This window comes from Myripristis murdjan, chromosome 4, assembly GCF_902150065.1.
Source record: "Myripristis murdjan chromosome 4, fMyrMur1.1, whole genome shotgun sequence".
NCBI lineage: Eukaryota > Metazoa > Chordata > Actinopteri > Holocentriformes > Holocentridae > Myripristis > Myripristis murdjan.
In genome coordinates, this window is record NC_043983.1 from 35,029,686 (window position 1) to 35,042,727 (window position 13,042).

At 45.2% G+C, this 13,042-nt stretch overlaps 1 protein-coding gene across 1 annotated transcript in view; it reads left to right on the forward strand.

Annotated features, from left to right (window-relative positions):
- The window catches only part of frem1b (Fras1 related extracellular matrix 1b), a 68,527-nt gene that overhangs the window by 226 nt on the left and 55,259 nt on the right, over nucleotides 1-13,042 (forward strand). Inside the window, exons 2-8 of the mRNA XM_030048798.1 lie at nucleotides 1,370-1,464; nucleotides 1,579-1,838; nucleotides 2,245-2,444; nucleotides 4,481-4,804; nucleotides 6,057-6,165; nucleotides 7,198-7,329; nucleotides 12,570-12,914. Of these exons, the coding sequence (XP_029904658.1) occupies nucleotides 1,370-1,464; nucleotides 1,579-1,838; nucleotides 2,245-2,444; nucleotides 4,481-4,804; nucleotides 6,057-6,165; nucleotides 7,198-7,329; nucleotides 12,570-12,914 (1,465 nt within the window). The remainder of the gene's footprint in view (nucleotides 1-1,369; nucleotides 1,465-1,578; nucleotides 1,839-2,244; nucleotides 2,445-4,480; nucleotides 4,805-6,056; nucleotides 6,166-7,197; nucleotides 7,330-12,569; nucleotides 12,915-13,042) is intronic.

Genomic DNA, 13,042 nt, shown 5'->3' on the forward strand with positions numbered 1-13,042 from the left:
GACGTCTGCAGCCGTACTACTGAAGATGGCAGCTGTGAATGAATGAATGAACGAATGAAATGATCATTATTGTGTTGCCGGGCCAGAGCGCAGCCGCAGCGTGTACGTTATCAAACAGCAGAAATAAATTAACAAAGCATCTTTCATCTTCAGATTCATCACAACATTATCAGCTAAGGCAGAGATCACCCTAAATTAAAAACAGATCAAAATAAATATTAAATATAAAATCTATAAATATTTATGAAACAATCTATCCTGCCTTCTTTTCCAGGATTTTGAAGAAAAGTTAGCAGACAGAAACACATCACAATTAAATAACTGTTCCATTTGAGTACAGGAATACCTCAACTTCATAGTACTGTAGTAGTAAGAGTTGAAGTTGTAGTAGTAGTATCAGTAGTAGTAGCAGTAGGAGCAACAGTAGTAGTAGTAGTATCAGTAGTACTCTCAGTAGTAGCAGTAATAGTAGTAGTAGCAGTAGTGGCAGTAGTAGTACTAGTAGCAGCAGCAGTAGTAGTAGTAATAGTAGCAGTAGTGGTAGTAGTAGTACTACTACTACTAGTAGTAGATAGATAGATAGATAGATAGATACTTTATTCATCCCGAAGGAAATTCACAATAGTATTCACAGTAGTAGTAGTAGTAGTACTAGTAGTAGTATTAGTAGTAGTAGTAGTAGTAGTAGTAGTAGTAGTAGCAGCAGTAGCAGTAGCAGCAGTAGTAGTAGCAGTAGTAGTAGTAGTAGCAGTAGTGGTAGTAGTAGTACTAGTAGTAACAGTAGTAGCAGTAGTAGCAGTAGTGGTAGTAGTAGTAGTAGTAGCAGCAGCAGTATTAGTAGCAGTAGTAGTAGTAGTAGTAGTAGTAGTAGCAGTAGTAGTTTCCTGGTTTTCCTAGTTTTGACGTCCCATTTTACCTCAGAGGCTTTTCCACTCTTACAAAACTAAAAATGTGGTAGTGGTAAAAGTACTTAAAATAGTAATAGTGGCAGTAGTAGTAGTTGTGGTAGTGTGGTAGAACTAGTAGTAGTTGTACTTGTAGCATTGGTAGCAGTAATAGTAATATTGTACTAGCACACAGTGTTGGGACAGTTTCTTTCCAGTAGCCCCCCCATGGATATTTTTCTAACCCTAACCCCTGACTGTATGGATTACAGTTACATTTACTTTGTAATTTAATTACATGCAGCTAGTTACTCCCCAACCCAGCAGGAATAGTAGTGGTACATGCAGTAGAACTAACAGTAGTGGTATCAGCAGCTGTAGTGGTAGTAGTAGTAGGAGTAGTAGCAGCAGTAAAAGTACTTACAGTATTAGTGGCCGTGTGTTTACTCATCTTCCTCACTGCCGTGCGGCCTGTCGCTCTGCAGGTGTTCGACTGCCACTTCCTGCAGGACGAGGTGAGGTACGTCCACAACGGCAGCCCGCTGCTGGACCGGGACGCTGTCATGCTGAGAGTCTACAGGTCAGTATGCAGCAGAATACTGCATTACTGCAGCAGCCGCAGTACAGCTAGTACTGGTAGAAGCAGTGGTCTGGCAGAAGTATGGCATTGGTATGACTTGTATGATGCGTTCAGGTTCACGGACTCGGACACGCTGGTGCAGACGGTGCTGCTGTCCGTCCGGGTGGTGGACTCTCCGTCCGGCCTGCTGCAGCTCGGCAGCTCGCCGCTCGTCGTCCCTCACTTCTACGGCCTGTCCAACACCGTGGACCGCTCCGTGCTGAGCGTCCAAACCCGGCCCGACCTCGCCTGCACCGTCAGGCTGATGGACTCCGACACCGGCGCCCCCGCCCTGGGTCAGCTGGTGACCGAGGAAGACTCCGCACAGAGGAAGGGTCAGTCACACCTGCATGCACTGCTGAACATCTCCACTGTAAGAAATCACTTAGACCTTAGCCTAATTTACAATACATCACATCATATTTGATTGTCCCCCATGCTGCACACCACTGCAGTGAAACAAACTTCATATAAACAAAAAACAGCACCAGCTGTGCTAACTGCAACAACAAATAGACCCTAATCCACATTGCACATAACAAAAATATTGCACACATCCAATGGCAAACATCCTGGAGCCCTGCAGAATCCCTTCATCCTGAAGCAGCATTGTTTAAAAATGTGATAGAGGTAGGGACATGATTCTGTATCGTCTTCAAGAGAGTAAGAGCTCGTGTTCTGAGATTTGTGACTGAGCTGTTGGGTGATTTTCTCTGTTTCCTGCCTCGGATCTTCCCCCAGGCAGAGAGACGGCGGTGCTCTGTCCGGGGAACAAACCCTGTCCTCATGCCACCAAGGAGGTTCGCTTCCTGAAAATGAGCTGCCAGGAGTTCCTGAGCTCCGGTCTGAAGTACCAGCACCTCAGCCCTCCATCGCCCGAGATCGACTACATCCCCATCAGGGTGGAGCTGAGGGAGCAGGCCAGCCGGGCCCTGCTGGAGGTAAAAGCAGATTAAGAACATTCCTAAGTGCTTTATTCTTTTTTGTCCCCTATGATCGAAAATCAAGAGGGGACTGCGGATCGGCTCCTGTTTGTCTGTCCATTCAAACGTCTGTCATACCAACAGGCTTCATGCTCAGTATGTGGGACACACAGCTCACATGTGATGAGCCTTTGGAGAATGATGTGTATTACAGTGATGGCCAGTATCCACAAAATGAAACTGAATGAACCGAATGGAATGAAGAGGACAAAACGTCCCCAAACTGAGACACATCACAATTAAACAGCCGTTCCATTTGAGTACAGGAATACCTCAGCTTCGTGGTACTGTAGTCGTAAGAGTTGAAGTTGTAGTAGTCGTAGTATCAGTAGTAGTATTAAAAAGAAACAAGAGTAAATCAACAACGTCTCCACAAACAAAACAAAATGAGCACATGGGCAAAGGACAAAAAAAAGACTCCCTATATGGATCAAATGCACTTTAATCTTATTGTTACCTCATATATAATCCTTCATTGCTTATCATGACATTCATGTTTTCCTTTTATTATTATTACATAATAATTAAATAAGCTCCTCATTTTGGTACGTATCGATCTGCCCTAGCCTTCGTCCTGATGGGCATTTGGACGAAAGAGGCTGCCGTGCCTCAGCTGGATAAATCAATCGTGGAAAAATGATTTTTCCAGCCGCTGAGTAGGATCTGCCCTCCCACTTTTACACTGATCTGGATAAAATTATTATTCTTGATGAGAAACATTAAAGGTAAGAGGCTTGATAGCTCTGTCGGAGGTACGGGCAACATGTCGACGACAGTTTTGGAACAACTGGGTTAAAGGAGAATTAGTTTTAGACAAAGAGGTGCAGTAAAGTGTTTATTCGGAAATGAGCGGTCGATAAACTGATATACGGGCCAAGAGGAAGACAGAGGCGCAAAGTCAGGCCTGGATGTTTTCCAGCAGGAGGAGGAGGAGGAGGAGGAGGAGGAGGCGAGTGTGTGCGACTGGCAGTCAGAAATGTGCCATTCCCACTTCCAGGTTTTCACACTTTCCTGGGCTCCGTGGACGTGGAAGGATGTGAAGCAGGAGGTTGGAAAAGCTTCCAAAACGCTAAAACTAGAGGAGCTAACGTTTAGTTTAACGGCCTCCTCCTCCTCATTCGTGATTTTTGCTAAAACAGGATTTTAACACCGAGCATGAGACTGAAGGACTTGTTAAGATGAATAATGAACCTCCGTTTCCTGCCAGGGATCAACAAAGTATTGCTGATTCTGATTCTGATTCCATTTTAATCTGATTTAATTCTAATTTTGCAACGTGTCTTATGCCCAAAACGAGGAAAAACTGAAGGCATGCTGCTTTGGTTTTTTCTGTCCTGCACAGAAATGGAGCAACTTTTTTTTTTTTTTTTTTTTAATTTTTATTACATTTTGACTTTTTGTTTTCAGTTAAGTTTAGTTTTAATTTGTATATAAAGTAGGTTTGTATGACAGCATATTAGTACCATTGTAGGGCAGTCGTTAGTTTCTTTTTTATTAATTTCAGCGTTAGCTTTAGTCTTTTTTGTTTTTGTAATATATGCTATTTGTATGGGGCAAGATAAGAAAATGAAATGACTCAACAAAACATCATACCAATATAAAAATATATCCTCAAAGAGGACAGATGAACAACCAAACAAATAAAGACGAAAACTAAAGACACTTTCTCTATAATTTGAATTTCTTTTAGTTAGCTTTGTACACACACAATATAGTTTCAGTTAGTCATCTTTTTTTTGGTAAAGCTTCATTTTCATTTTTATTTCAATTAACAAAAATGTTTTTTCACACCTAGTTTTTGTAATTGAGTTAGTTTTCATTAACGATAATAACTTTGGAAACAAATGAGGCAGATCAGCCACTAGGATGAAGAGTCAAGATTTGAACTCTGAAAACAAGATTAAATGACTTGTTAAGATTTATTTTGGGGATTGGATTTGCTGCTGCTCCTGAACACGATGCGACCATTAACCCCTTCCTGCCCGTCCACACAGAGCGAGGCGCTGTGGCTGCCGGTTCTGATCCACGGCGCCATGCAGAACCAGCCGCCGCAGGCCGCCTTCATGGCCTCCTTCATCCTGGAGGTGGACCAGTTCATCCTCACGCCGCTCACCACCGCCGCTCTGGACGCCACCGACCACGAGACGCCGCAGGAGAGGCTGGTGTTCAACGTGACCGTCCCGCCCGCCGAGGGCTACATCACCCACCTGGACGACCACACCAAGCCCAGCGGCTCCTTCACCTGGCTGGACCTCCACGAGATGAAAGTGGCCTATCAGCCGCCCAACAGCAGCCTCGCCCACCGCAGGAACTACGAGGTACTGCAGGTTATCGTTATATTATTCTTTACTCTTTATTTCCACACAAAATTTACAAAAAAAATCACAAAATACAAAAAAGAAGATCTAAGAAGAGTCTTTAAAAAAACTCTCTATATAAAAAAGTGCACCGATTGCAGTTATAGAATTGGTAAAGATACGTTAATATCTATATCCATAAAGAAAAATATTTTGAAAATCACCTACAGTAATTTAAAAATTTAATATAGATGTTATACAAACAATGAGACTAAAATAATAATGACTGAGGATGTACTGAGATACCAGCAGACTGTATTGGTGCTTGTTTATGCACTTATATCAGTATCGATAGGATATTATTTGTTCGGCTGATAGTTGACCAGCTGTGGAAATGGTGTTTTTGTGACCTTCTTGTGTTCAAAAAGATCAGAAACTGTACAAAAATCAGCTTTAAGAAGCCATATCAAAGGCAATACCCTTCTTAATTCTTTACCAGCAGTCGACCAGTGTTGGCTGATTTCATCTTTAAAGGGGCAACAAACTAAATGTAATTTTCCATTAATTCTGTTGATTTTGATCTTGATTTTTTTCCCATCTGCCCACAAAATCATGCAAAAACATGACGTCACCTGGTTCTGAGGGCCGTCGCGGTGAAATCAGAAGTCATGCTGCTTCGGCCCTGGCATCATTAGATTCAGCAGAAAACATGGAACATTTCTGTGTATGTTCGGTTTGAATTGCATGAGCGAATAGTGAAAGATCATGCAGGACAGTTTGGTAGTGAATGTTGAAAACCAGGACATTTTAGTGTTTTACAGATATTTGTCGGGACTTGGGACACGCAGCTTAAAACAGGGGTCCTTTTATTTACAGTCTGTGACTATTAGGAAGTCCCACATCTTGGTGGATGATGAAGATAGAAATCAAGAATAACACTAAATAAGAAAATCCATTTTTTGACCTGAGTTTACTGTCCTTTTGAGAAGCAACATCGGGATTGTTCCAGAATTATTCACCACGATTTACCTCTGCTGATATTTTACCACTTCCTGTGACTTTCCTTATTTTAATAAAGATTTGTTTGTTTTATTTGAAATGGTGGTGGGTGGGTGGGGTTTGCGATGACTGCTCCGAGCATCTAAAAAGTTGTTTGAAAAGGCAGTTTGAGCCTGACCTGCTTTGGCGTTGAAAGGACCCGCAGTAAAAAACGTTCGCACCTGATTTGTGGTAAATCCAGTCATGTGTCCTGTGATGTTCTCTCTTCTGAAAGGTGGAGTTCCAAGCGATAGACAGCTCCTTTATGAGCAGCCCGCCCTTCTTGGTCCACATCTCCATCCGGGCATCCGAAACAAACGCACCCAGAGTGTCCTGGAACATGGGTGAGTCAGATCGCCACAACACGACCGCAGCCCTAACCCTAACCTGCAGGGGGCGGCGTAGAGGCTGAAACCGGGCTAAACTGAGTCAAATGAACAGGGGTCAATGGGATTTTTCAAGAAAATCAGCTGATAATTTTTTTTCCTGTGTGTCGGTGGAAACGAGCAGCCGCTGCTTCAGAAGATCCACATTTCTCTGAGCTCAGAGGAAGGAAATGTGGAACATTTAGGAAGCAGATGATTGGTTCTCCTGTGGTTCTGCAGCCAGTCAGCAGCACAGAGCCTCAATGCCAGTGCTAATCTGCTCAGACTCACAGCATTTTACCGCCATGGATTATAATTTCAGTTTATAATCCTGTCTGCAGCAGAAATATGGACAGGAACAGTCCAGTTACTGATCAATATCTGGATCAAATGGACTGATCAGTTTAGAGCATTTAGCCCCACTGACCCACACAGATTCTGCTCTGTTTAGCTCAGTGCTGCCCCCGCTGGACACAACACTGACCTGCAGGCTGTTTAGCTCAGTGCTGCCCCCGCTGGACACAACACTGACCTGCAGGCTGTTTAGCTCAGTGCTGCCCCCGCTGGACACAACACTGACCTGCAGGCTGTTTAGCTCAGTGCTGCCCCCGCTGGACACAACACTGACCTGCACTCTGTTGTCACAGCAGACAGTGGACGAGGTTCAGGTTTAAATCTCTGCAGGTTTTGAGTTAAGCTTAACTTTAAAGGGAAAATCCACCCAAAACTCTTCAGATTCTGCCCTGCATTCAGTACTTTGGTGTATATTTCTTCTTGCTGTGGATAACTGGCCAATTGTAGACAAGGTGATGTCACTTCTGGATGTTTCCAGCCAAGGCAGGATGAGGGAAAGTTGGTTTGCCAAAAAAAAAAAAAAAAAATGTCAACACTCAAAATCACTCTGCGTTAAACTTCACAGACTGATCAAACACCACAGACAAACAAAATCCTTTAATCTTTTTCTTAATTTCTTTTTTTTTTTTTTTTTTTGCTGAAACTCTGGCGTCGCAGGCCTGGACCTGCTGGAGGGTCAGTCCCGACCAATCACGTGGGAGGAGCTACAGATCGTCGACAACGACAACATCAATGCCGTGTTCCTGGTGGCGGTGGACGGGCCGCTGCATGGCCGCCTCACGGTCAGAGGTGAGGGGTCAGAGGTCACGACCACTTCCTGTAATCTCATCAGTGCTAATTGCTTGTCAGTTTTAATCGTCTGATGAACGTTTTGTGCTTTAATGCACTGGAATCTCAGTGAAATTCCTTTAATTTCTTTCAAAAAAAAAATCTTTTAAGTTATACATGTTATTTGTCAGAAACCAGAGATTCTCATCTGAAAAAGTGTACGCATTCAAATGATGTGCACATTTTTTTTTTGATGTAACATTTTTCATAGAATTTGTAAATATTTTATATTTTGTACACTTTTTTTTTTTTTTTTTTTTTACATTTTTACATATTTTTATGTTTTTAAGTATTATTGTCATTAATTTCTCTTGCATTTCTGCTGCATGAAGGTATTTTTAAATGTTGTCTTTTTAAAAATATTTTCTAAGGTTTTTTTTTTTTTTTCCGCCACAAATGTGTTTAGATGAGGTCTGGGCACTAGGGAATCGTTTTTTCAGAATAAAAGTGCTGTGCTGTTTACCCCTGATTAGCCCTGATCTCATCCCACTGCCAGATTTTTTTTTTTTATCTTTTATGAAGAAAAACAAGATTTTAGAGGAGACTGAATGAGATTTTTTTTTCTTGCAGTGCATAATCCCATGCTGGTATTCTTTCACACACACACACACACACACACACACACACACACACACACACTGCCCTGAGAATTCCCAAAGCGGCTCGTCTGGCCTTTTCCGCCCTTTTTCCTCCATGTGCTCTGCGTCTGTCGGGGCCGGCGCTGTGGCAGGGGAAGCATATGTCTAGTGGCCCTGCATGTGTTTCCTAATCAGGTGTAAAACGGGGCCGCGGCCACTTCGCCAGGGGCCGTCGCAGGCAACAAAGCCGCCCCGCTCTCCGTCCACGTCTGTCCTTCCACCCCAGCGCTCGGGGAGGACGGCCCCTTTGTCTGAACGGGGACCGGGACGGAGCAGATTGCAGGGACTTATGCCATTTCATGCCGCCGTGCACACGGAGCAGATGCGCCGTCCCCAAACAGGTTTTCGTCCTACCAGCTAGGAGGCTGTCGGAGGGGGAAGGAGGTGGCAGGAGCACGGCGGCCCGCAGGGATTCAGCCGAGGGAGCTAACCTTTCATGGCGGCTTTACACGAACAGAGAGAGAGAGAGGGAGAAAGAGAGAGAGTGAGAAGAAGAGAGAGGGAGAGAGAGAGAGATGCTGAGTGAGAGGCCGGCTTGTGTTGGAGTCTGCTTTGGTTTCAGTGAAAGTGATCTTACTAATGGATGTCAGGGCCTCTTGTACGGCTTAAAGTTCAAAAAGCTGTCCTGGTTTTATTGGCTGAGGTGTTTTTCATGTCCGCCTGCTGGTGTGACGTGTGTGACGGTGTGTTAGGGCCACTGTAGGAAACAATATGTAGGGGGCGACTAATAATCTGAGAGGAAAACACTCAGCTGTCCGAGAGTCGTACATTTAATAGAAAAATGTACGAAACTTACAAATGTACGGAATAAAACCTTTTTTACTTCTGTCCGTGGCGCCACATGTGCTGCCCCCTGCTGGCCGTGTCTCAGGCCTGCAGCTGATCCCCTCAGCAGATTCTCCAGGAACAAGGAGATCCTGCTGATCTGAGCCCAGAATCAGCAGATTGTTTTCTTCTGAATCGGCCCAAGTCACAGCAACGTCTCTTCAGAGTCCAGATGCTGAGGAGGAGGTTGGGGTTCTGGACTCAGACCAGCAGGATTTCCTTCTGACTGGATCCCACAGGAGGAGAGCAAACTGGTTTTCACTGTCTGTCTCGGTGTTCACAGACAGACGTGACCCATAATCGCTAATACTGTTAAGAATATTTGTTGGAGTCAGAGTAGTGTTTGCGGGTGGTGCCCGTTGCCAGGGCGACAGCGTTCACTGATGTCACCATGATGTCACTGTGTCTGCAGAAGAGTTTTTTTTATTGAAACTTGCATGGTGACGTTAGCAGCAGCTACAATGAAGGAGGACGTTCAAGTTAAAACCATCAGCTGCTCATCAAGTTCTTTAAAAATGACGCTGCTTATTGGAAGCTAAGTCACAGCCTCTCAGCCTAACGTTAATATCAGCTAATTAGATGTGAGCTCAGTTAATCCTAATTATCTGCGTTGTTCTTGAAGAATGTTGTGGCAAAGCCTCCAGCAACATCTGAGACTCTACATTTAGTGATTAGAGGTCAGATCAGCTGCTGCTGGACATCTGCTGCTCCAGTGTGAAGCTGCACAGGCCGAGGAGAACCTGAGGAGAACCTGAGGTGAGCCTGAGGAGAACCTGAGGAGAGCCTGAGGAGAACCTGAGGAGAAGCTGAGAAGAAGCTGAGGAGAACCTGAGGAGAAGCTGAGAAGAAGCTGAGGAGAACCAGAGGAGATCCAGAGGAGAACCTGAGGAGAACCCAAGGAGAACCTGAGGAGAAGCTGAGAAGAACCTGAGAAGAAGCTGAGGAGAGCCTGAGGAGGACCTGCACCCACTCCCCTCAGCATTATGACCTACTATTTTAACATCAGACACATTCAGGTGGAAACTTTCATAATTATTATAAACCAAAATATCTTTTCATATCAAAGTCCTGAGGGCACGGGGGCGTCCGGGGCGTCATGAGGGGGTCCAGAATATGGAAAAGTTTGAAAAGCCCTGTTTCAAGACATGATGTTTATTTCATGTTTGAGTCGAGCCTCAGTGTCTCTGTCACACGTTTCATTTTCTCTCCTCCCATATGTCCTCTCTTTCTCTCTGCCATCAAAGCAAAGCAAAGAAGAACAGCGTCTTTACAGCGCGGTGGACTAGTTGGATGTTTGGTGGAACTTCTGTCCCATTAGGCAACTTTCCATGTCACCTGTGTGACTGCAGCACCTGCTCCCGTCCACACGCCGTCCCGTTAATTACTCAGTATGGATGCTGTTTTTTTAATCCTCCACCGCTCCATAGGCAGAAAAAAAAAAAAAAAACAGGGCTGTCAGAAGTTTGGCTCCTGTTCCACTCCGGGCCTATAGGAACCTGTTAGCGGATCTGTGCTTGGATCTGCCGGGTTCAGAGGGAGTTCTGGCCCGCCGGCGTCTCCGAGGAGGACCGGCTGGGCGGGGGAGGGAGGGAGGGAGGCGGGGGGAGGACGCTGACCCTCGATCCTGCGACTTGGGACGACGTCGACACCGGGGACAGTCACCGCAGAGCTCGTCCAACGCCTTCAGCCAAATGGAAGGCTGCCTGTCCCTTCACACACACACACACACACACACACACACACACACACACACAGCATACACACGGCGGTCCTCCCAAGTTGTGAAACCACACGTTATTTTTTTTTCTTTTTTTTTTGGGCCTGCTGCCCAACGCCACCTTTGGGCCCAATTACCAAGTTGTTTCTCTCGCCTGGACTTGTCCCGGCTCCCCTGGTAAAGTTGCTAATGAGGTTCGGCTCGCGACCGTTCATCACTCAATCTGTGTGCTGACCTTGCCCTTCTGTCTGCCTGGCAAGCGCAGGAAACCCCATCCTGGCACCGGGCAGCCGCAGCATGCGAGCCCCGGGAAGGACGCCATTTTACCCACCGGTGTTTCAGCGAAGCCCAGCCAGCGCCTGCCTTCAGGCACCGACAGAAACTTGTTATTTCCAAGTGACAGTGTGCGTTCGGCGGCGGCGGCGGTGTGTGTGTGTGTGTGTGTTGGAGACGGTAATTGAATCAAAGCGCTGTCACTTGGCTATAAAGAGAATCATTCATGGACAACACATGTCCAGCAGTAGGCCGGGCACTTGATGCTGTTAGAGCCACGCTGCAAAAAATATCACTCAGACAGTCACATCACTTCACTATCTATCTATCTATCTATCTATCTATCTATCTATCTGCCACCCTGTATAATTTCCATGCCACTCTTTAGCCCCCCCATGAATATTTCTGTAGATCCGGCCCTGCTGCTGGTCCCAGTTCAGTCTCCAGAGTGGGTTTGCTGCTCCCAGTTGAGTTGTTCTTGTGTGAAAATGTTGAATTGGAGTTGAGTTGTTGAGTTGTCCACGTTCCAGTCTCAATAAACATCACACACACACACACACACACACACACACACACACACACACACACACACACACACACACACACACACACACACACACACTGACCAGCAGCAGCACTGAACACACTCTCTGTATGGTTTTATTTTTGCTCAGTTATGTTTTTGCGGTGTGGTGTGGTGCACGGCGGTGTGAGAGCGGCGTGCCGGCAGCAGCCTGCTGACAGATGGACACGATGTGGGACACGCAGTCAGAAGTTTTCATGTTAAATCGTTAAAACGTCTGAAAGCTCGAAGCGTCCACGTCGGGCCCAGGCCCCGCAGACCAAACCTGTCTGATCAAAGGTCAGAGTGTGAGCCGTGCTGGAGAAAAAGACTCGACACTAGAAATCTCCGTCAGCTGGCTGCTGCTCTGAGGTTCTGAGCTGAAATGTCCCTCTGTGATGTTTGGAGAGGCTGGAGTTTCTCTCAGACCCACTACAGATTTTTTAAAGCCGTTGAAATGTGCAGGAAGTTTTTTTGTTTTGGTTTTGTTTTTTCCTGTCTGTCCTGCAGAGCTCACATCACCGCTCTGCAGTGTGTTTAATCCAGCTGCTTTATTTCATTCTGACTAGAATTAAAGTTGTATTTTTTTGTAAATGAATCTTACATAAAATTAATATAGTCTGACAGCGAGCCTCTTAAGATGATAATTATTAAGGGAAGAGTAACAGATACTGTACAGGCTGTATTTTAAATTTGTACACATTTGTTTGATTCAGTATTCATTCATGTGCATGAATATTGAAACATAATCCACATGTATATTTACTTACTTATATTCTTATACTACCATACGTATATACAACTTATTTTTTTTTAAATATATTAATTAATAGATATATTAATTAGTATATATAAATAAAAAAGACGCCCTGCGATGGACTGGCGACCTGTCTAGGGTGTTTCCTTGCATTCGCCCTATGAGCGCTGTGATAGGCTCCAGCACCCCCCTGCGACCCTTGTGAGGATAAGAGGTTTAGAAGATGAATGAATGAATGAAATAAAAAAGACATTTTCTCTATATTTTTAGTTTATTTTAGTTTTATAAACACACAATACGGTTTCAGTTAGTTGTTCTTTTGTAAAGCTTTGTTTTTATTTTTATTTTTATTTCAGTTCATTAATTTTTTTAGTTATTTGGTTCGTTTTCGTTAACGATGATAACCTCCTGCTCCTCCTCCTCCTCCAGGCGGCAGGGCCTTCATGTTCCGTGTGGCCGACCTGAAGGCGGGGGCGGTGGTGTACCATCACTCCGACAGCGACACCACGCGCGACCACATCGTCTTCCGCATCAGCGACGGGCGCCACACTACCCGCCACAAGTTCCCCATCAACATCCTGCCCAAGGACGACTCGCCGCCCTTCCTCATCAACAACGTGGCGGTGGAGGTGCAGGAGGGCGGGGCCGTGCGGCTCGAGGAGTTCATGCTGCTGGCCGCCGACCTCGACTCCAGCGACGACTACATCCTGTACCGGATAGACTCCGCCCCCCGGGCGGGGCAGCTGGTGAGGAGGAGCAACGCCCAGCAGGCAGGTGAGCAGGGACGGAGCGTCTGGTTTGGTCTGATTTGGAAAAATAAAACATAACAAAATATGAAAAGGCAAACAACTTTAGGTTCATTTGCATTGTTTTAAAGGTCAAAGGTCATGACTTTAGCTTAA